Below are 23514 nucleotides of genomic sequence, written 5' to 3'. Positions count from 1 at the left end.
TCTGGGGCTGAACCAGGCACCTCCCTTGGTTCTGCTCATTCCCGGTGACTGCAAGCAGCACTGACTGTGCCGTGTCCTGCGGTCCGTCAACAAAACCACATGCCAGAGCTACAGACCAGAAACCAGGGACACAAGTGACTTCTGATGTGGCTGGTATTTCATGTTAAGGTTGTTTTTCTGGCCTATGGATTATACTGGGTGGGCTGCAAAACCCGCTGCCTGGGTGCTGCAGCTGCTAAGAGATGGTTTGCATTTTGGGTCAGCTCATAGACACGGCCTTTCTGTGAGCAGGCACCTTTTGGGGTCACTCCTCGTACACCCACGAAGTGAACCTCTCTGAACTCAGAGGAGCTCCTGTTAATCTGCTTCTTTTGTCTCCAGGCACAGCTGTTGGCTGACCAGGTTTCCTTCTACGTGAGCTGGAGCAAGGACTGGTGTTTCTTACTTGAATGGCAAGCCTGAGCAGCTGAACAGACCTAACCTTTGAGCTGAGGAAACTCCTGTTCGACCCACAGACTTCCCTGAAAGCAGGACTTACTGCAGACCTGCTACATGGGCTCTTTGCTGAGCACTGCCTGCCCTCCAGAGGTGTCTTTGAACTTCGTCACCCATCCAAGGGCTTTAAACAACCCAAAGGGACCATCTGAGGAATGGAAGGGTTGGCTCTTCTGGGCTTCAATACTGCCCTACAGCATTCAAAACCTGATGTTCTTCCAGCAGGTTAGTGCTGATCAGTGAGAGGGAACAACCAAACAAAGGAATGGAAAAACACAGAACAGATGAGAAAAACATATCCAAATAGCTTCCCAGACCGCACTTTCAACAGCCTTCCTTCTGGCAAAGGTGTGTCCTGACATTAACTTGACCTCTCTGGTTTAAAGACTGCCAACAGCTCCTGCTCTGGGTCGGGATATCTGAACAGGTCACCCTGGCACGGTCCCGCATTCCCGCGGGGGCCTGACTGTAACTCAACACGGTCCCGCAGCACCCGCCTTCGGCAGCAAGAGCCCCAGAGCCCCGGCTCCTGCTCGGAGACTGTGCACCTCAGAGGCCATTTGGAGAGGGCAGGTGGCAGCAGCACACGAGGGTGACGCTGGGACAAAGGCAGGTTTCAAACAACAGGTAGGTTTTCCAAGGTTTTTCCAAACAAGAGCTGTGGGTTTTCCAGGAGCACCAATCAGCAGGGAAGCCCCACTGCCTGAGGCCAGAAGTTGAACAAGAGCAGTCAGGAAGAGTGGACCAGAGGGTCTTACAAACTGGTGGTGTTGAACTCAAACCAGCCATCTCCCCCAGGTGCAATTTGCAGGAGAACCACAGCGGTACCTGCTGCCAGGCAAATCCTCACAGGTTTAACACATCCCTTGCATTCAGTAGGGTATCACAAACCAGGTGTTTTGTAGCTATAACTCCCCAGCTCTCATGAACTTGTGTTTTCTAAATCCGAAAGGGTGTCTGCCAGGAACTGGCAGCCATGGCTGGGTCACTGCCACTGGACACAGCCAAGCGTGAGTGGTGGTTTTTGCTCCATCCTTCCTCAGGATACATCCTTCCTCACTTACTACAAGAGATCAACCTACTGCATCTTAACGCTCTGCCAGTCAGCTCAGCCAAGGCATACCCAAAAGTGACTTAGAACACCTGGAGTGTGATTTAAGCCAACAGCCAGATCTCCACACTTGTAGTGCGCTACACGCATCCACGTGATAGCTCCTGCAGCTCTGCTTGGGAGTTTTGTTAAAACCTACAGTATCTTTCAGCACTTTTGTGATTTCCCTCACTGAATTTCTCCCTGGTCCTTTCTCACCATTCCTCTGTCACCACTCTGGGCTTGTCCTGCTCTCTCCATCCTGCAAGTTCTCTGGACTTAACAGCTCCCTAAGTTGTCCTTTACGTAGATAACCTTCAACCTCAACAGAGTGTTCGGCTCGGGGAAGTTCAATTAGCTACTCTTGACCTCCTTCTTCCATGCCTGTTGTCCCATAACTTCTCATGTTCATCTTACCACTCCTCTCTTCCATCCCTGATGAAACCATATTGATAGTCCCACCAGTCCCTAAACTCTGGTCCATAGATTCTGGTCCTATCTGACCTACTGTCCCAAAATACCTCCCCTTTCATTCTTCCTCAGGCACACTCCTGTTCACATTTCATATTCATCTGCTTTTCCAGTTTAATACCCGATTCTATTCCTCACAGTCCTCTAGCCCTCTCTATACTCATATTGCCATCAATTATTTCTGTTTCTGCTGGAAGGCCCGATGCCAGCAATCTCCTCTACTCTTGAATTGCTTCTCATCTGTTCTGAGCTAAATCAAGAGTCTTTTGACTTCCACCTATTACCTTTAAATTAATGTTTTATCTTGGTGTCTCTGCCAAGGCATCATCTCTTGGATGCCTACAGCACCTTTGTCAAACTCAATGTGCCATAGGCATACTCTGTATTTTCTTCGGAAGAACTCGTGCCATTTCCTTTCTGTCCTAGTCACCTTAGACTCCCTCCGCAACCTCAGCGTATTAATTGGCAACTCTCACCTTTGCATACAAGGTTTCATTAAGATTCACCTTCCTTATCTGATCTTTGAAGAGCTAAAAGGTGTAGATGAGTCTTTATTCTTTCTCCTATTGCAGCCCCATACTACCCTTTCCTTAAGGCTGTCTTACGTATCTGAAAATTGGTGTCCTTTTCAGAAGGCAGGCTAAGGTTGTGTCTCTCAGGAGCACAACGTATTGCCCAACCTACCTCCCATGCATTCAAAGCCTTGTAGATGGCTCATGAGCAAGCTGTGTGCATGTGCTTGCTAGTGACCAAATGGCCCTTCAGCGTTTATCTGAAAAGAGAACATGCTATTGTCTTTGTGAACCTGGTCTGGAGGGCTACCTCCAAGTGCTCTGCAAGATAAAGCCCACAATAAGACTTACCCAAGCTGAAGTGAAGAAGTGGGGAGCAGAACCCAGAACTTCTAAGCCCTGATGATAATACTGTCCCTCTACTCACCAAGGACCAGGAATCTAAAAAGAGCTCTATATTAAATATTACCATCAGCTCCCAAGACCTGAAATGTCAGTCCATCTCATCAGTCTCAAGAAAGTGGTATCTTTGGCCCACTGGAAGAAGGACGTCATTATCATGTCTAGGATGTTACCTTTAGGCTTATAGTGGTTCCTCAAAGGGTTTAACCCAGCTTGGCTCCACATCATGCTGTAGGGCCTGTGTGCTCTTTCAGAGCACCTCTGTAATGCACCAGCATTTTTCACAAAGCCCTTCAGCTGTCTCAGACCTGAAGACAGATATATGATCAGCGATAAATCTGTCACTCTAAATGCTGGTATCATTTGGATAGCTAGCAACCATGCTGGATTCCCTTCTGGTGTCCAGAAGATCTTGAAACCTGGTTTGTCAGAAGTGAGGCATGATGAAAAAAATGGCTCTCTTGGTGTATCTATGAGTTTACCTTACATGTTTGCTAGAACTCGGGAAACTCTTCCCTTTTGGGCAGGACTCCAAAGGCTAAAGATTCACATACCTGCCATGTCCATTCAGCCTATGAAACAGTCTGCTTCTCAACTACCCCAGTTTCTAAAGGGGCACGGAAAAGTCTTTTTCAGTCCAAATCCAAATGTGACATAGACAAGGTAACAAGCTTTTTGTGTCTTACATTTTTTTAAACTAAGGACATGCAGGACAATCAGGGGTCCTTTTGGTTTCAGGGATTCAGGGGCAAAAGTGTTTCAGAGACTGTTGTGGCCCCAACTTCTATGACTGCATTTAATCCTTTAGAAAACAATCAGTACATTTTGTTTCCAGGCCATTCTTTGGCAGAAATTCACAGTTAAACTATGTGCTGTGTGAGTGCTGTTCTGCTGTAAATCTGATACTTGGCAATTTTGTTGGGTAACCCACATTTTTGCAGGGAGAGCAAGCCAGTGCATTGTCACCATCTCACCTTCTCTGTCCTTCAGCTTTTACCATATTCTCTTCATATGAATTTCCTCAGGACACATTTGAAATTTAGATTCATGCTTTCTGAAACTAAATTAAATATGATGTTTTCTTAAAAGCACAAAGATCAACAGCGTCAGAGAGTTAAATCCTACACGTGTGCTACAAAAGAGGCACAGCACGGACGGCAACAGCTCACTCCACAGCTTGTGCCAGGACTCTGGCAGGTACCAAACTGAGATAAAAATACATGTTTACTAACAAGTGGACTGGATAAAAAAAGATGTCACAGAAGCCACTGGAAAATCAGATGCAAGTGTTTCAATCATTGCTGAGAAGCTGATATTTAAGGCATCCACTTGATGACTACCTACCGCCTATGTACCATTTCCTGAAATATTCAGGCACCTGCCTAAGAGTGTTTTCAGGCATGATTGGCTTGGATAAAGGTTCCTTCAGAACTAAGGATCTCCCTTTACAGCCTGAGGCAAATGTGTTAATACAGCTTAATGTACAGTTCACATCAGGGTAATTTCAGCTAAGAGACTCTGGGTTGCCATTGTGGAAAGCTCACTGATAAAGAGGAACTCATGAAGCTGCAATAGTTCATCACCTTGTGATAATGTAAATATGTGTTCACATACAAAGAAGAAACAACAGAACTCCAGTATTTCCTTCTGGAATCAGTGACAAGGACATTAACTCTTGTAACTCTTACCTTCAGGAGGTTTGTCTTTGGACAACTGTCAGTTTACAGCAAAAACTCAATGTAAGAGATTGAAGATCAACTACTCTACTGCCTTTAAGCCACAGAATAATCACAAGAACTACCCCAAGTAACAGATGTTTTAAGGGTAATGTATACATTTGTTAAAGTCTTTATTAATTTGTTTAACTGGGATCAAATGGCATAAATTCTTTCTAGAACATGAGTCTGTCCCCAACACCCTGAACGTAATGAGAAGACTCCTACTCCTTCATTAGCCTGTGGGTCATACCAATTCTGCAGGTATGTTGGGCATTTCGCCCCTTTCATGAGAGTCTGTGGAGCCTGGGAAAGGGGCAAAAAGAATTCTAAAATGGCAACCGACGAATTGTGGAGAGATCTAAAATCTAGCAATTTAAAATAACTGCTAAGGAAAATGCTGCGCTAACTGGTGCGAGCAGAGCACCATTCCAAGAGAGCTGCACTGTCTGTTCCCACCACCACCTCTCTCTAAACCACACTGAGCTGTACCATGAAGAGGGACAGGACTCATTGCCCACTGGGCAATCCATCTAACCAGAGCTGGTAATGCACAAAATGAGTCAGCTGCTGAGGATGCCTGTTTGTCTCCCTTGACTACAGATGGAACCATGGTTAATAGCTCAGGGTTTAGACAACTAAATTTTAGGGGCCTAAGTTTGGGCACGGGAATTCTCCTCCCACATATGTCTCTTGTTAGAAAAGTTACAGGTTTAGGCTCAGCCTTGTAAGAGCACTCACAGGCATGGCCCCGTTGAAGACTTTGTTGACCTCCAAGTCTGCACTCCCAACTCTCCTCTTTTTCAGTGCCAATGTCATGGCTTGTCGGAGTGGTGCAGGCTCGGGGCAAGCTAATGGAAGGCAGGTGGTTTATGGTTAATCACACCATTAATTGAGGTTATTTTAGGCATTTTATTTTTGCTCCTACCTTCAAAGCTCCAAATCACTCCCCTCTCTCAGGGCACCTAAGTTAAATGTCTGCAGTTAGATAGTGTGAATACCCCTGGGGTCACTTCTGCTCACCTTAAGAGGCTGGCAGGGATACAGCACCAGATCCAGTAACACTTTGAGCAGAGTGCAGAGAACATACTGATCAAAAATTCCCCTCAGTTAAACAGATTCCCATTTATCAAAGGCTGGGACACTACCACTGTAGAGCAGAGCTTGGAGGACAAACTCCTATGCTGAGGTGAGAACCAGCGAGGCAGCACTGGTAGGCATGGCTAGCAGTGAGGATGAAAACTGCTGGTTTTGCTGATATTAAGGGGTTGCTTGCTCGTTTACGGTCATTTTCTTGTCTGCTCCTACCTTCACTGTGTCTTTTGGAGGTCTGTAAAGCCCACTGCAAACAAAGTGGTGTTTAACAACCAGAGTCAAAGACAGAAGCACTGAAATGACTCCCAGATTTGGCATGGCAGATATGACACATGCTATGACCTTCCTAACCACAGCCATGGGAGAGTGAACAGGTAGTGACAATGGCTGCAATTAGCAGGTGGCAAAACGTTAGACTGAAGCTCAGCATCAGCTCAGTTGCAGATGCGGTGCCTGCTCTCACCAACACTGCCTAATTCAAACAGCTGGGAAGGGAAACACTGGAAGCTGGCAAGACTCTTCCAATGAACTCTTCTTCATTAGTTTTCCCCAAAAGAACATCAACACTTTCTACTCTTTTCCCTAAAGAACGAAATCTCTTCTTGAGTTGATATGTCCCCTTTCTTCATCTCGACTCATCCAGCTCTACAAGCAAGTGCCACATGATTAAAAATGTCTCATCACAAAGCGCGATAGTGATAGCAAATGGATAACATATGCAATACAGTCAGATTACGAATAACCTGAAGGCTGACATTTATTTGCAGAATGTCCCTGAATAAGCAAAATCCAGGGGCAGAGCTCCTGCAAACAATGAGTCTGGACAGTCTTTTGAGAGCAAAGGTCCATGGAGAACTGTAAATATCCATCCTTTGCCATTCCAATATTCATACTAAATTGTCACCTTAGACCTTTCCATTTAGCTCCTTTAACCTGAATCTTACATTGACTACTGAAATAGGAAATCAATTCAACAGGCTTAAACATGGGAATGTGTACAGGATGACAATATTGACTCACTCTCTGAATACTCTTGTATCATCTCCTGGACAGCAAGTCCACAAAAAACTCCTATATGCCATCTAACAAAGCACAAATAATTAAATACATGTTCTTCTCCTCTTGCTTCTCTTGAGTGCGTATCAGTCCTTCTCTCCTAACGTATGGGGTGGATCGACACACATATCTGCATCGCTGAGTGCTGGCTCACAGTACAAACTGCTGGGACATGCTGGGTTCTTACGGAGCTTGTGGATCAACAGGAAGAATATGCCACAATTAACTGTTCAGCCAAGTGGAAGTTGAATCTTCCAAGTCAAAAAATCCTAATCTCCTAGGCTACAAATATAGCTGTTACTTAACTGTCATCAGCTGCTGCAGTAAGGAAAGTGATTCAAGGAGAAGGAAATTCTGTACCTGTAAATAAATGCTTGTTACTGATGATAGGCTTGAAACCTATTGAATCTCTGACCATCTTGCTGGAACATCCTAGGCTTCCTTAACAGCAAGGAAAAGTGGGGCAGAACTGTCTCCTCACATTAAAAGGAAAACTTAGAAGTTCACCATGTTTCCATGTGCTGTTTGGAATATGCCTGATTAAAAGCCAGGGATGAAGCACAAACCTGAAACTTCAGTTTTCAGATACACACCCTAATATCTACCTAAATGACTTCTCTGGGGTTACAGTGTGTGCCAGCGAGCGAAGAGATTGGGAAATGTCTAGATTGAATACAGAGATGGAGGACCTGGATAGAAGCTGAGACTTCAGAAGAAACAGTGTTTTGTTTTTCCTGCACAAATGCTCAAATTTTACTGTTAGAGGACATCCAAGTATCTAGATAAAGATATTACAAATCTGACTGGACACAGCCCAGGGTAATCTGCTCTAGCGGACCGTGCCTTGAGCATAGGGGCTGGACTAGCCAATCTCCAGACATCCCTTCTAACCTCATCCACTCTCTGGTTCTACAAGGGACTGTATGAGGGGCACCCTGAATCACCACTGTGGCCAGACAGATTACCTTTTCTGAGAATAAATGACATAGCTGGGAAAAAACCCCACAAACCAACACACCAAGAAGCTTTCAGGCCCATAAGCTCCACAGGTCTAAGGACAGATAACCTCTCTGCATACAAACCTCTATGCTTGAAAAATGAGAGCTGCGACACAGACCTAAAGCTCAGCAAGATGGCAGGTCTTGAGAGGATTACAGAAACACGCCCTCCCACTATTATCTTAGGTAACGTCATTTAAGGTGTTTATCGCACCAGCATGAGATGCGCAAAGACATTTAGTCATGAGTTAGCCAACTTAGGTCGACAGACCAAAAGGGTTGAGCCTCTTGCAGCATAAATAAAAACACCCAAAATCCACCAGGAATTTGCAGAACAAAAGCTTGCTGCTCTTGCCAGATCTGGAGGAGCGAGGAGGTACCACTCAACAGAAGTCAACCTTGTGGGGATGAATAATAACTATTTTTCCTTGCAGTTCTGCCTATTCACGCCATGCCCATGTGAATCACGGCTGTATTAGCACTGACACATCATCACAAGAATTTCCATGGGTACGACTCAAAGATGTTCAGGTTAAGGACAGCACTGGAGATCACTGACTACGGGAAGCAGTTCCAGCATTCCAGGTTTTGCTGAACCTCCTGACCCGTGTCAAACATGGGTTCGTCAGAGTTGGGCAAGTTACCATGAATTTACCCAGATGGTATCTCACGCAGCCACTGACGACAGACATCTCCGACACGCTCCTTCTGAACTTGAGTTCTTGCTGTCACGGGGCATGCACCAGACTCAGCCAAGCACCCTTGGAACCAGCTCTCCACTCGCCATCAGCTGGGTCCTTGCACTGGCTTTTCCCCCACTGCCTGGCTTGAAGCTGGCACTGTGGGTTCTCTAAATCCATGCCCATGCTAAAGACTTCTAACTTCTGCCTTGCCCTTACAGGCACATGTGCTCTACCGCCCGTGGTACGTGCTGCAGACTGGATGGCAATCTATTTTTCCAGCCTGTAGGAGGCTCACGCCTCTCTGCCATCTGCCACCTGCCACCATTCATTTCTCGTTGCTTCTGAAAACAACCCTGCTGTGATTGAGTTTAATGAAGCAAGAAACCCTCCCAGTACTTTTTTCACAAATAATCTGCTTACTGCTCTGTCACCCCTCTTACCCTCCTGCACGTCTGAATCCATTCATTTGCTCCTGTTTTGGCTGTAAGGAGTGGACTACTCAGCTTCCATGAGAAGAGGGAGCCGGTGGGAAACGAGGGGAAATCTAGAAATGATTTTTAGATCATTTAGTAATTTAATGTGTAGCAATTAATAGAAATTCATAAGAAAATATGGATTCTACCCTACTAGGCAAGGGCTTAGGTAAGTGCTATAAATAAGAAAAAAAAAAACCCTAGCTCCTTCCGAACATCTGTTTGCAAGACAAAACAGCTTCCTTCAGTAGAAAATGGGATAATTGAAGGTGTCTACGTTGACAGCTGACCAACTATGGCCAAACTCCATTTAATAAGTCCAATGCCCCCTGAGAAATCTGCAACTAGTATTGCATCTGGCCAATACTAGTTACATTACTCTGAATTTCTACAGATATTGCTCCTGAATGCCCTTGCCCAGGGCTCCAGCTTGGTGACATTTCCTCTCTCTCCACCTATAACAGGTTTTAGATTGCTCCTCTCTGCACAGTAGAGCTAGCAGATGTGCAGGATTTTTCAGAACCGGGCAGGAAAAGCAAGCAGAGATGCTGGACGTGGCTGGCTGAGGAGACTGGCACACTCACGGAAGTTTTCCCTGCAAGGCATCCTACCTCTGCTGGACAATGCTGAGCATTTCATGTTCCAGAGATCCTAACTTGGCACGTCCCAACAACCTACATTCACTCTGAGAGAGAGACAAAATTCTTAGAAGGAAGAGAAGGCTACCCCCTCCCTGAACAAAAGCACCAACGTCCTTCCTTGTTTTCCTTTGGGAGAGACCCAAAAGCCTTCGTACGTACCCGCACGTTCTCATGCTCGTGGACGGCAGCTGAGTCACATCCTGAGCAGATGCATCTCCATCAAGCCATGCACCCAGGTAACTGCACTCAAATACAGCTCCTGAAACTATCCCAATGCTTCGCCTTTGCCTGAGCAATAAATAACCCCTCCTCCAGCAGTTTTGGCACTAGCGCTCTTCCAAGAAAAGTTGAACTTTCCGATATCACTTCAGCAGCTGGACAACTTACTGAGAAGTGATTTTCCAGGTTTCTTTAGGTGGAGACTTCTTTCTCACTGCTCCCAAAACACAAAATGAGGAACAACAAGAGATTATTTCTGCTACTCTGCTTCTGCAGGATTACTGTTCCTTCCATACATAAAAGGAGCTTATATTAAAGTTTTCAACTGTGCAAAGAAGGGCCACCTGCTGCATCAAGTCTGTGAAAAAAGTGTACTCCCTGTTTCTAAGCAAGTGAATGTTCACTGAAGGTAACTAGCATTATATTAAACTGTATGAAAATAGTGACCACAGCACCTTTTCTCCCCAATGTGTATTCTGCAAACACAGTCATCTTTAACCATAGTAGAAAAATAAGCTAAAGCTGTTATTTTGCAACATGATCCATTTCCATAGCAAAAAATCATTGCTATTTTTTGATCTGTGATAGATCTAATAAAATAGCACCTTCTTCAGTAAATGAAATATGCCAGTAAGTAAGGAACAACTTGAATTACTCTTTCTGCCCATGTATTCTGCATAACAATCTGACATTTTGTATATTTGCCCCTCTAGCTCCAACTGGATTTACTGATCCCCCCAGATAGCTCAGGCAGCTCCTGAAGATTTAAGAAGTTATAATGCCCTGGCTCACTGAAAAAGCCTGTTTAGAGCAGTGCCTTCATCGCTAAGGAAAGAAATCTGTCTCTTGATCCTTTGGCAGGGCGCAATTATTGACATCAAGATCTGGCTCCCCCCTCTAAGGTGAAGGTTTCGTACTGGAGCTCCCACCTGGACCTAGAACGTGCTCAGTGGCAGAGCGGGGCATTGGCACAGCAAGACACGTGTCTCAAGAATGAAGAATATAAACAGCTGCTAGCATAAAGTAACACGGCCTCGCATAGCTCCCATGGAACTCTGTCATCCCAAGGGCAAAATCTGATGTATTGCAATGAGGATAATGATAAAAATATAAAGGCACGCATCTTGTTCCATCCTCTAAAAAAGGGCCTTGGCCAAGGCAAAGAGAATTTTGCAGGTTGCCAGTAACAACTTTCATGTTTACAGAGTACACCAGGCATGATCATTGTGCACAGCAGAAAAATTACACAAGCATTTCCCATGGCTCGACACCATGCGTTCACCACTAGATAAGTGTCTGCAGAGCTCCTCTTCCCTGCTAGGTCAGATCTTTAGCTGAGCAAACCAGAAAAACCCTGCTGTATGTGGGGAAACTGGGAAATTTGTAACAGCTGAAGAGCTGCACAGTAATTTCTTGAAGTAAGAAATGGTATCTATTTCTATAGGGAGGAATAATTTACATATAGATACACACACATGCACAGATGCTAATGCCAACACTGAGATCATACACATGTAATGTACATACAAGCCGTGTCACATAGAGCTGTCTCTGAATGATTGCTTAATGTTGAAATATACAGTGCAAAAAAAAGGAACGTATTATACTTCAAAATAGCAAGACTTCCCCCCACCTTTTTCCCCATCCAAGTTCATAGACTATGGATTTCCACAGGATACACTGCCTCAGCCCAGGAGCTCTAAGTCTGGTTGGGTCTGAAAGTCTTTATAAGCCTCATACCTGGACCCTTGTGTAGCTCGGCAGATGCTGGGAGTGTGCTGCCTCCTTTCCCGAATGCTCCTTGGGTTCAGACATAACAGCAGTGCTTCTGTGATGGTGATGGTGGGACTTCTGATCATGGTGGCCATCCCTTTTCCTGGCTTCTGTGTCAAACAAGACGTGGGTTAGCCTGTCCAGGTAGCTCTCCAGCTCTTCCTGGGAGTGCTCCAGTTGTTTGCCAACATTACTGGGAATAAAGGAAGAGGATGGTGGGGAGCTTTTGCTTTCCCTCTCCTTCTTGGCCTCTTCCACATGCGGGTTTTGCCTCATTAGTAGAAGCACGATGATAAGCAAGACCAGGCAGAGGTACACAACCCAGACTTCTTCCATCTTGGTGGTGAGATAGCAAAGAGCTTGTGGTGCCTATTGATGTACTCAAAGGGAAGAAGACAGATGGGCCAAATACAGGAGGTGGTCAGTGCTTCCCTGCTGCTGGCGTCCACGGGAAGGACTGTGCCAGTAACCAAAGCTGGTGTCACAGTTCAGATTGCTAAGGCAGTGCGGCTTACAGACCCTTCTGCAGGTCTAAACAGGAAAGCAGCACAAACAGTGACCAGCAAAAAAATTTTAATCAAAGAAAATAAAACAACTTTGTCCTTTGTGTAAAATAACTTCAGCAGAAAGATACAAGATCATCTGTCACAGCTCTATACGATCTTAAATTAGCAGTATTTCTCCTCTTTTCTTTTGTTAAGGAACTGCAGGTTCAACACTTATTATTCTTGAAATAACTTCCCTTCTGTTACAGCGTTCGAATTGTTGTCTTGCTTGATGTGGTAAGCTTTTCTTCTCTCTAATTCAAAGAAAAAGTAAGTTAGAATCAGGGTTTTTCACCCCAAAGGAAGATAACAAGTGTTTTATCCTTCAGGGGTCATTAGGTGCCGACTCTGCAGTCTGCCTTCAGCACTCTTCAAAAAAAATTTAACTGGCCGAAGGGAACGTTCGTCACTCGAGTTCCAGATTCAGTTGGAGCAATTTGTTGTCTTCCTTCTGTCTTTGCTGGTCTTGGGAGAGGGCGACCCCATAGGAGCGGCTGCTGGGGCTCAGGAGATAACTGCAGCTGAACTGTGCGGGGATCCCTTGGAGACCCTTTGTAGGCTGTTCCTCGGTGACTCTGCCCCCTAACTACTGAAAGCAGAAGATGGGCAGCCCAGGGACCAATAAATGCATTTCCACTCGCGGAGCCCAAGGGAAGGGAGTGGAAGAACTTACCAATTAATGCTGAGCATGCAGGTTAACGGCCAAAACGCAAGCAGGGACAAGCAGCCACCGGGACTGGGCCAGTCCGCGAGGGGGAAGGCTGGCCATCGCCTGCTCTCCCCCCCAAGGCAGGGTCTGTCTGGAACAGGATTGTGTTTCCTAACCTTTGCTAGGGGGATCTTTTTACAGATGAGGGTGTTGTGCCTTTTTAGGAGCAGAGATCACATCCAGATTTCTGCTGCGTCTGTGTGGAAACATTCTTGGGTTCACCCTGCCACAGAAACAACTCCAAAATTCTTCACTTTGTTCCCAAAAGTGAGACCTTTCCTCTGCTTTGCTACAGCGAATGGTCTGAGAAAGATTACAGTGTTCCTTCATCCTGTTACGCACTTTAGAAGTTGATCCTCAGCTTTTACTTTTTCAAGACAAATGCTGTTAGGCAAGTTTTGCTCTAGAGGCACTGTTGTACTTCGCACTCCCTTTTTGCTGTGTCTGTAACTCATTCCTGAGGTCACAACCACAGAAGATCTTGAAGCAGTTTGGTGGACAGTCACCAAAGAGATAGGGCACCGCAAATCCAGTCACCCCTTCTGCACCCATCTCAGAGCAGGGCACAAAGCGAGGGGAGGACGCAGAGACAGGCAGGTCATTCTGAGCTCAGTTTTTGACCAAAACTGAGCTACGTTTCCTTAATGCAAGAACACCGGAACAAGAGAACTCCACGCAGATGAGAACATCTCCTTTCTCCCCCACCGCTGTACACCATCAGTGCCTTCGGGCACAGACCGTCCCTCCAGCCACTTGTATTACAGTAACTGGGAGAGCAAAGCCCTGACCCAAATCTGACACTGCTGTAATAAGAGATGTCACTGAAACCCTAAACAGCACTGAAATCCTAAAGAAAAAATGCTAAAAGGAGAAAAATATAATAATAATGATAATAATAAAAAGTCATTAAGCCTGCACTGTGGCTCCTATAAAGGGGAAGGGACCGACGGAGCAGTGATAGCGTTTCCGAACTTGTAGCAACATTGCTTGTTTCCTTCTGAACAAATGACAGCGGAGCAGAGATGCTTCAAACAATGTCAAGCTTAAGAGAGAAGACTGCTATAATTTCAGATGCAAAATACCATAGAGCTGCCTCTTCAGGAAGCAATTGTTAATGAAATAACTTGGGCACGTCTGTCAAAAATGCAGGAGGCATCACCTCGACTGTGAGAACAGGGAGTGGGCACGGAAAGGCAAAAAGCCTTGTCCAAGACGACCCAGCGACTGGTGGAACTGACCCAGCCGGTTGTGGGTCTGGCACTAAGGTCCACAGGTCAAGGGGACACTCAGGGCTATGAAGTGTCACATCGATGATCATTTGCCTTCTGAGTCCTCCCATACCGAAGCCAGCAGAAGGAGCACCGGCTGGCTTTGCAGGTCAGCATTCTGGGAAGGTCTCTGAAAAACCACAGGAGCCGTTCACGTATTAGAATGCAATTTTCTCCGCCCTCTTTGGAGATAAACCAACTGGATTAGGTTACACCAAGTGTCCATCTCACTGGTATCTTCATTCTAATTGTCAATGCCTAACAAACAGTATAAGCACGAGGCAATCAGGCACGAATTCTTCCCAGAATACTCCTGTAGCCTGCCACAGCACAGGATTTTGTAACATTTTATCAACTCCAGCTTTACCTGAAACAAGAGAAGGAAAAAAAAATAACGATTTCCCAGACACACACTGCATAACCAGGTAGGTAAGAAAGCAGCTGTATTTCCAAGGTCATGTAGAGGATGCTCTTTAATCTTAGTAAACGGCACGAAAACACTAAAAGTTTGACAATGACATAGCTTTTGTATGTTTAGTATAAAATCCTGGAAATCCCCAAAGTACTGTATAGTGTTGTTCCACACAGTCAAAGTAACAGCAGTGCTCCCCAGCAAGGAAAATAATGATCTGCTAACCTATTCATTTCCAGTTTTAACCTACTGATTTCTAGAAGATTTAGTCTGCGTATTTCTCCTCAGCAGGTATGTTACCCAGTTCACTTTCTCCTTATGCCTAGACAGGCATTCTTTAAAACATTTAAAACAACAAAAAAAATATCCTTGCAGATGCAACTGATTGCATCAGAGCTTAGTAATAAATTTTTCTGTAGCCAACATAAGTTTTTTTCAAGTCTTTCCCAGCAAATGTTTCCCACCATCTCTCGGCTGCTCTCAGTACACCCTGGAATCTGCCTACACTCCCATTTCTCACTTCTCATACAGGATGACTGATTGGACTATAAAAAGGAAGGAAAGTGCTGCACCCCAGGGACACCTGATATCACGTTTCCTTTTAAAGGACTCGTGTTCCTTCAGCTTTTTTAGGCTTCGTGGGGAAGATTTTCTGCATGAACACAGGAGATGGGCTCAGTGACTGATGCAGCATCAAACTGCTGGAGACACACATTTAACTGTTCAGAAAGGAAAAATTTAATACAAATTAAATGCGAGAGAGTCTTTGGGCTCTCAGTTGATTTCACTGCCATCCAAGGTCTGGAACGCAGCCAATTTATCCTCAGAGTCACTGGTGGTTGTAAAGGGGCTACTTATAAGGTAAACTTCTTTTTTTAAGAACTGATTGTACATCCTTCCTAGCTGACTAGAACCTGGCTTTAGCAACAAAAGTGTTTCCCTGTCTGAAAACAACTGTCCTTATATCCCTAGGCTAGATTAAATCAGCATTTACAGTTCTCTTCTAAGTCTACACCTGCCAATTAAAGGGATGAATGAGCAAGGATGACTCTCGCCCATTCTCCTCCAGGATCCTGAGCTCGCACTCTCTAGATGGCAGACGTGACATACGCTGCCCAGTCCTTTCTGGGTACCAGACGCTGCATTCGCACAGACTCACATGGAATGGAAGCATTCCACTATCCATCAGAGTTAATGGATACACTGCTGGACCTTCATAGAACCTGGATCTTCGTCACAAACCATTCCCTTCTGTAGGCATCACTGCCTCATCTGCTATAAAAGGTCTGCTCTATTTAAAAGCAATAAGTGAACAGGAAAATCTCCCAGTATAAAAGACAGATTTTTTGTTAATGTCAGTTCTATAGGAAGAAAAATAGATACTTCCAGACTCTGTGCTGATCTTTGGAAAGATGCCTTTCTACACCATGAGGACAGAGGAGCAGTGTGGAGGCTGAGGCTTGGGGTCACATGCATAGTGGGCAGATCTGTTTTAAACTTCTAGATAAGGCACTCTGAAAGAGGATCCTTTCTTTAGGAAATACAGGGAGATTCTTCCATAACATTTTCTACTACACAGCATCCTTTCACCATTCTTAAGTTTACAGCAGATTTGGCACAGTTTTTAGCCACAGTTTTAGTCTAAAAGACTTTCCTAGAAGAAATTAAAGCAAAACTCTTCTTGGGAAGTTGCAAATTTGAATGAGTCTGTGTTAAGTGTCCTGGGTGACTCTGAAGGAGATCCTCCTGAACTTTGGCTTTTCCTGGAAGCTGCTGAGCTCTTCCGGATGAACTGGAAGTTCTTGTTGCGGATGTTTCCCTTCAATTCCACCACCTTGGCAGATTTCACAGCTTAAAGAGGGGAGAAAAGAGCAGTAAGAGATGTTTAGTCACCTCATATAGTGAGGTCCCACTCTGCAGAGCAATATGGAGAGCAGGAGCTAAGCCCTTTCTTCTTCTCTTTCCTCACCATGCAAAGTTCTCCTACCTATTTCCATGAGCTTCAGCTCTTTGCGCCACTCCTCCTCCATCTTCTTCCTGTAGTCCCCAAACATGGCTCTCATGAGCTGACGTTTCTTCACCAGTGGAGCCTTGTCACTGCACAGTGTCTTGATCGCACGGCGAGCCTCCTCAGCTGGAGCAGTGCAAAGGAGAAACAACGTACGGTTTAAGACTCCCCACTGGGTCTGCCCCTGCATGCTGCCAACCCTTCCCACAGGGGTTACTTGAAGGCTCACCCTGCTTTGGAGTGGATTTCTGTGTCTTCAGGCCAAGTTCCAGCTGTTCCACACACCAGTCCACCTCTTTCCACAGCTGTTCATCTGGCTGCTATGCAACATAGAGCAGAGCGAGCAGGAGGGAAGAAGTCATTTGAAAATCAGAGCAGCAGTTATTACATAGGAAAAAAAGGTATCTGCATAAAGTCAGGACTATTCCAAATTTCATGTTCTAGTGATCAGTTTATAGACTTCTTGACATTTTCCTTATAGTGTTTTTCACTGGATAACCTTAAAGCACTGGACAAATGTTTAGCTGCACCTCACTGCCTCTATTTGATGCATTTAACATTTGGCAGCCATTCAGATGACACTGTTTTCTGGAAAGCTCTCCAGGGCCTTTCCTCTGAAAAAAAAAAAAGCTGTCAAATCAACTCACGGACGGGAGGAATAAACATTAACAAGAAAAAACCCTACCCCCAAACCTGTCCAAAATCAAAAAGCAAACAACAGACAAAATCAGAAGCTGAGTCTTGGTGTCTCGACTCCTGCTTGCTCAGCCAGAAACGTGTGATGAGATGGAAGCTGAAGCCTGTGAAGATGGAAGAAGCCAAGTCCCATTGAGCAACTGCGCATTGGAAGGGAGAGGGAAACAGGGCTGCACCCAGGGCTGAAGCAATTCTTAACTGATATGTAAACACAAAAGCCCTTGTGCTGTCTCCTCCTCTTCCTTACAACACTCTTCTTCCAATGGACTGGAAGGGCATTACATCACCTTCAGTCTTTCTGCCTTTCTCTTACTCAGCAGTGTTTATTGGTAGGGTTGTTGGTGAAACAGCACTTTGGATGGAATGCTTCAAGAGGCAGCGGAACACTCAGTGCGACTGCCGTGTACAGTACTAATGAAAGCAGATTTTTTGCAATTTTGTACTTCAGTATTGTTCAGCTGGTGCTGTTTGTTAATAATAACTACACCAGTGCTGAAATGAAAAATAAAAATTAAGACCTGGACCTTAGCAGGACATTAGAAAACCTCAAGGTGTGCCTTAATGGTGTGTTTACACACAACTTGCAACTCAGTCAACTTCTGGGCCATGCCTTACAGCGCGAACCTTCTCGGAAGCACCTTAATCTTTGCACCACACCCTGCCACGGCTGTGGCTACACCAGGTGGCAGCTCTGCACCTCAGCTTTGCTATTGGCATTATGTGAGCAGTTCACCCACCTGGTAACGTGGAAACCAGGGGTACAGGGCCTGGTTCAGCACACACAGATACCAGCTTGGCATTGACTGAGGAGAGTTACCTGCATTTTTTATTTTTTTAAGAATACGTGGCACCCAGCTTCCTGAGATTAGCCGTCACAAATCTAAACGTTAAATGTTTCAGCACGAGTCTGAAGCAGACAATGAAGGACCATTAACTTCCTCTCCACTAGCTGGATTGCTCAACTGCCTAGCGGACAAAGAGAACAGCTGCTGTAAGAAACCCTTGTCTTTCAGCCTCCATCTCAAGCCAGTATACCAACCATTAAACTACACAAAGAGATGAAGTTTCTCTTTTGCTCAAGGGTTTATAAATTACGGGATCCCATCAATATTTAAATACCTGAGAGGTCTCATCCTGGTGGTAATTATCTTTATTCTGACATCCATGAGCTTCTGCCTTTGCCTTCCTGTTGATGTCAGTTTCTGCTGTCTCCTCTTTACTGACAGATTTTTTTTGTTTCTTCTTCTTTTTCTTCTTCTGGGCAGCTCCATCTGCTGTTGATTTCTCTGTCACCGTGTCATCTCCAGGAGCAGTCTCTGGCTGGGGGATTGTTAATGTGACATGGCTGCTGTCCTCTTTGGGTGCACTACCTGCAGTTGGAGTCAAGTCAGGTTTCTGCAAGGCTGAAACCTGTGGCAGAGCTGCTGGTTCAGCCGGCAGTGAATCACCCAGCACTTCATGATCTGCTGTGTGCTCTGTATGTTGGCTTGCGGGAACAGATGGAACAAGAGGACTGTCTTCATCTGGGATGGCAAAGTTGAACGCAAAGTTGGGTTCTTGTCCAGAGGCAGCAAAACTCAAGGCTCCGTTCCAGTTCTCATGCTCAGTGGAGTTGGTCTGAATTTGCTCAGCACCACTGACACCAGGGACTGCTTCTGAAGATGCGCCTGTTGCTTCTGGGTCAACCTCAGAAAGTTTAAAATCGAAGCGGAAGCTGTTGTCAGATGACATGAACCCCTTCAGCTTTGACTCGGAGATTTGGTCAGATTGTTTCCCATATACCACACCATCTGGAGCCTGCCCATCGCTTTGCTGTACTTTCACGGCTAGAAAAGATAAATACTGTTTCTGTCAATATGTCCGTTTCCTGCTACGGGGATGCCACTTCTGTAGGGCACTGCCACAGAGAGGTGATCCAATCAAAAGCCGCAACGTAAGAAATATTCAGAAAAGAACCAAATATCACCATCCCCTGAAGGGACAGTGCCAGCCCACCTGCTTTCTCTATGCTCTTCTGATCCTCAGCCATCTGGAGACGATAATCACCAAACAAGTGGTTCATCACTTGTTGCTTCTTCACAAAAGGAGCCTCACGGGAGCACAGCACCTTGAGAATGTGCTGTGTCTCCTCTGCTGCACTCAAGAAAAAGACCAAGAGAGACAAGAAACAGGTTATGGTGGGGCTCACAAACTACATGGTGGGGTGCTGATGACTGGGTCTCCTCTGAGTGTGTTCTGTGTTCGTACCACCTCTGACTAACCCATAACTGGCATTCAATTGAAAGGAAATTCCAAATGCCTCTAGAAGCTGCAATACTTCTTTTCAGCTTCTGAAAATGTTTCTTAAAGGAAAAAAAATAATAAATAGACTTTGATTGCTTATTATATACGATAAGAATCTTATGCTGCATAACTGCACTACTAATGGTAGTAATAGAAGCTACACAGGGCTTAAAATCCTTCTCCCAAAGCAAGAGGCAAATCCAGGAGCTTGGTGTCTCTTCTTTGGGAAACTGGAATGAGTCTGAGTAGCGTGCACACCCTGAAAAGCAGGACTCTTGCCAGACTCTCCTACAAACCAGCCTGAGCACAGCAGTAATCCCAGTTCTTTCTGTCAGAGCAAATTCTCTAAAAAGCATGGTTGTTCCTCTGTGACAGCGAACCCCAAAGACCTCAGTTTGGGAACTCCAGATATTCAGTCTTCCAGCGTTTGTCTCACACATTTCAAGCCACAAAAAAAAGCTTGATGTACTAGATGAGTATTTTGGAATGGGCAGACACCCATCTCTCTTGGCTGCAGTGCATCTCTCTGGGACTCTCCAAATGAGCTCTATCTTGCAGACCCAACAGCCAGAGTCCCATGCCAAGAACAGAGTAGCGGCAAGCGCGAGGCAGAAATGCTGCAGTGGGGCTGCACCCACCCAAAAAAGTGGGATGTATCTTTACAGCATCTGGGTGTCAGGGTGCTGAGCACACATTCCCCCTACTTCAAGGGGTTTAGCTGGCCACATTCAAGGCCTGCTCGCGAGTAAGAGCTGTCGCAAACAAAGAGCTCAAAAAAGCTTCAGGGGAACCTCTCCCCTCGCTCACTTGGGAGTTATTTTAAGCTGAGAATCTCATGCCTGGCACCACTGCAGCCAGGTACTAGCCATCAGAAGGAGCAGGACATACATCCTCATATATTGACAAGTTAGACTGACTAAATCACACTGTGAGCTTCTGAAATGTACTGTATACAATTTTATCTTTCATATAATTTCTCCTTGGAACAACAACAGCGAGGAACAAGCTCCACAAAAATAAACGTACTGGCATTTAAGGGTCAGACACACTGACACAGTATTTCCTTAAGGCTGGAAAGCAAAAGCAAAGCTGTAGCAGAACCAAACAAGCTGTTAGATGGTAAAACTTGAGAAAGAATAGAGAAAACAGGAATGAAAGATAAAGCTGCTTCCAGACAGATAGTTCTTCAAAGTTCAATTCTTTATGCTGTTTTGTTTTGAGAAGAAATCTCATATAACACAAGAAAAGGAAACAGATGGGAGAGAAGAAACAGAAAAATGTCCAGGTCTGCTAAGTAACATCTGAGGTTGAAATATGGCTGCAGACCGCGAAAGAGGCGACGTACCTTGTTTTGGGGTTGGGTTGAGGTGAAGATTTGCCTCCAGCTGCAAAATGCACCACTCCAGCTCATCCTGGAATGTGTCTGGGGGAGCCTTGGACACGGGATGGGGGAAGGCACAATGTTTAAAAGAAGCACAAATCTCTCACCTGCAAAACTGATTCCAAACCTGAGTTTTCTGAAGTCCTCTCCCATCTTACATGGGAGATCAGACTGGTGGGTTATAAACCCCTTTTCTGGCTTTATGCTTGAATCACGTTGTGTAAAAGCTCCATTTATACCATAAACTGACATAGCACAGGGTGGGACACAGGCCCTGCAATATTCCCTATGTGGAGTGCACCAAATGAGCCCTTTTCATTACAAAAATTAGAGACAATAAACTCTTACCAGCGCTAAGCCACACTCTCCCAGCAAGCCAGGACTTCCCACAGATTGGGTTTTCAGTTTTTTTCTCCTCCTCCCATTTTAAAGGCCCCAAAAGGAAGATTTATCATCTTTCCTGAAGCTTATTCTGTGGCACGTCTCCACAGCAGGAAAGTTCCCTCCAGCACAGCTCTGGCAATACACAGAATTTATCTTTACGCTAAATATAAGTCCTTAAGACTACCTCTGCTGTGTCTTTCCCAGCCTACCTGCTGCTAAGCAGCTGGAAAGCAAGGCTTAGGAGTCTGCCTGCAAACAACTCAGTCGTTATAACACGTTTGGAAGTGAGAAAAATCCTGCTTTAGCAGAGTGAGGAGGTGAGGAGGAGGAGTGGGGAAAGGCAGGCAGGAGAGCCGGGGAGGCCCTTCACCGAAAACCCCCGGAGAGCGGGGCACCGCTGGGGCCCAGAGGAGAGCCTGGCCCGGCGGAGGGCACCGGGCCGGGGGAGAAGGGAGTCCCAGTGAGGGGCCGAGCCGAGCTCTTACCCGCTCCATGCCGGGCAGGCTCCGCGCCGCCACGGGGAAGAAATCGGGCCCCCGGTCGCGGAACAGCGTGCGGCCCCCCCCCCCGGGCAGCAGCTCCGCCGCCCCTCGGCCGCCGGGACCGGGCCGGAGGCGAGGGCCGAGCCGCGGAGTACAGGCGGGAAGGGCCCGGCCGCCGTGCGCCGGAGGAAGGCCTTCCCCGCCCAGTCCGCCCGCCGCCCCTCCGCCCGCCGCCTGGGCCCCGCGCCTCCGTTCCGCCCGCTGCTGAGGGAACAGCGGGGCCTGCCTCGGCCCGGCGCGGACCTGCCGGGGAGCACCGGCGGCGAGGGGCTCGTCACTGGCCGCCATGGGCCGCCGGAGCGGCCCCTCCGCTCGGCCCGGGGCAACGGCAGGGGAAGGCCCGGGGCAACGGCAGGGGAAGGCCCGGGGAGGCCAGCGGCACCAGCGCCGTCCGCCCCGGCCCTCCGGGGCCTGCCCTCGCCGGGAGCGCCGGGTGAAAGCACAAAGCTGCCTCCGAAGCCGGGTTATCAGGGGAGCCAGGCTCCCACCTTGGCGGGGCGTTTGTCCCCCCGCCGGCTGCCCGCACCGAGCCCCCGGGGAGCTGCCGGGCCGCGTCCCCGCCGGCGGGACACCGGCACTCGAGCCGTCCGCCCTCCCTAGCACCAAACTCGGCGGCGCCTTCGGGAGCGCCCAGAGCTGCCCTGTCCCCGCCGGGGACACCGGCGTCCCCCATCCCGGGCCGGGGCGCGGGTGCCACCGCACAACGCCCTGGGCAGGGCACGGTGGCTTCCCGGTGGGCAGTGAGGGTCATACGCACACACACAGGTATTTCCTAATTCCATCTCTATTTCAGATTTCCTTTTGATTATTTATTTTTTTTAAATAATAATAATAAAAAAGTTAGACACCTTGTTTCATATGCATTTTTTTCCCCTTGGATTTTTTTTTTTCCCCAACAGCAGTCAAAAGTGCCCCCGTTGAGATTTGTAATGCTGTGGCACGTCATGTCTCACAGCGCAGTATTTGATGTCTCTTTCAAACACTTCAAATCGTGGAGGTTACAGTTTCTGCTGACATTGGCAGTTGATGTTAGAAATTCTCCAAGGCTGCCAGTTATTCCAGCAGGGCTCTGAAGCACTAGGAAAGCACTTCTAAATGTTGCTGTTAAAGGTTATAAAAAAGTATGGGAAAAATTGGTACACTTCTGCCAATCTCAACCAGATTTTTGTCTTGCCTTACAACCTCCGCCCTTGCTAAGACTTACCCCTTGTCTAAGCCCTCCCCTCACTACAGACCCCATCAAATTGGTTTGAGGCTTATCGGAGGTTGAGACTTAACGGCAAGGCTTTTCTGACCGCGGCAGGTTTGAAATCAGCATCAGTCTTCGCATAGAAGTGTCCAAGTGTCAGGAAAAGAGCTGACAGTCAAGTATTGGAGAAGATAATAATGAGCACATGAATAATGAGCTATCAGCAACTGCCCTGAATGGCCAGAATCTCACTGCAGTTCCCCTCTCCCTCCATCCCTGAGCTGGACCGAGGGCTTGTGAGCCCGTCACCACCAGTCTGGGTGCATCCCAGAAAGCAAAAGCTTCTGAGTGTGGCCTGAGGAACGCACAAACCTATCAGACGATGCTCTACGAGGTGCAGCTGGGCACACAGCAGTTAAGAGGAACATTGCTTTCTGTGGCAGGAGGCTGTCCGGCCGAAACCATGTGCTGTGG

At 46.6% G+C, this 23514-nt stretch overlaps 1 protein-coding gene across 1 annotated transcript; it reads right to left on the bottom strand.

Annotated features, from left to right (window-relative positions):
• Positions 1 to 14564: 14564 nt before the first annotated feature.
• Positions 14565 to 22139, bottom strand: C14H8orf33 (chromosome 14 C8orf33 homolog). The gene is made up of 7 exons (XM_074158765.1): positions 21795 to 22139; positions 20890 to 20977; positions 19257 to 19394; positions 18381 to 19087; positions 16795 to 16885; positions 16545 to 16691; positions 14565 to 16408 (listed from the first exon to the last, which is right to left on the bottom strand). Exons 1-7 carry the CDS (start codon positions 22137 to 22139, stop codon positions 16212 to 16214), a joined length of 1713 nt encoding a protein of 570 aa, XP_074014866.1. The 3' UTR covers positions 14565 to 16211.
• Positions 22140 to 23514: the final 1375 nt, after the last annotated feature.

Source organism: Numenius arquata, chromosome 14, assembly GCF_964106895.1.
Source record: "Numenius arquata chromosome 14, bNumArq3.hap1.1, whole genome shotgun sequence".
Classification (NCBI taxonomy): domain Eukaryota; kingdom Metazoa; phylum Chordata; class Aves; order Charadriiformes; family Scolopacidae; genus Numenius; species Numenius arquata.
This window is presented reverse-complemented; position numbering and strand designations above follow the sequence as displayed.

Excerpts from the sequence above, each read along its gene's own strand:
- C14H8orf33 (XM_074158765.1), bottom strand. The coding sequence starts at position 22,139 with ATGGCGGCCAGTGACGAGCCCCTCGCCGCCGGTGCTCCCCGGCAGGTC. Across the intron at positions 20,978-21,794 it reads GCCTGCCCGGCATGGAGCGG|GCTCCCCCAGACACATTCCA; the intron begins GTAAGAGCTCGG and ends CCCGTGTCCAAG. Across the intron at positions 19,395-20,889 it reads CAACCCAACCCCAAAACAAG|CAGAGGAGACACAGCACATT; the intron begins GTACGTCGCCTC and ends TCTTGAGTGCAG.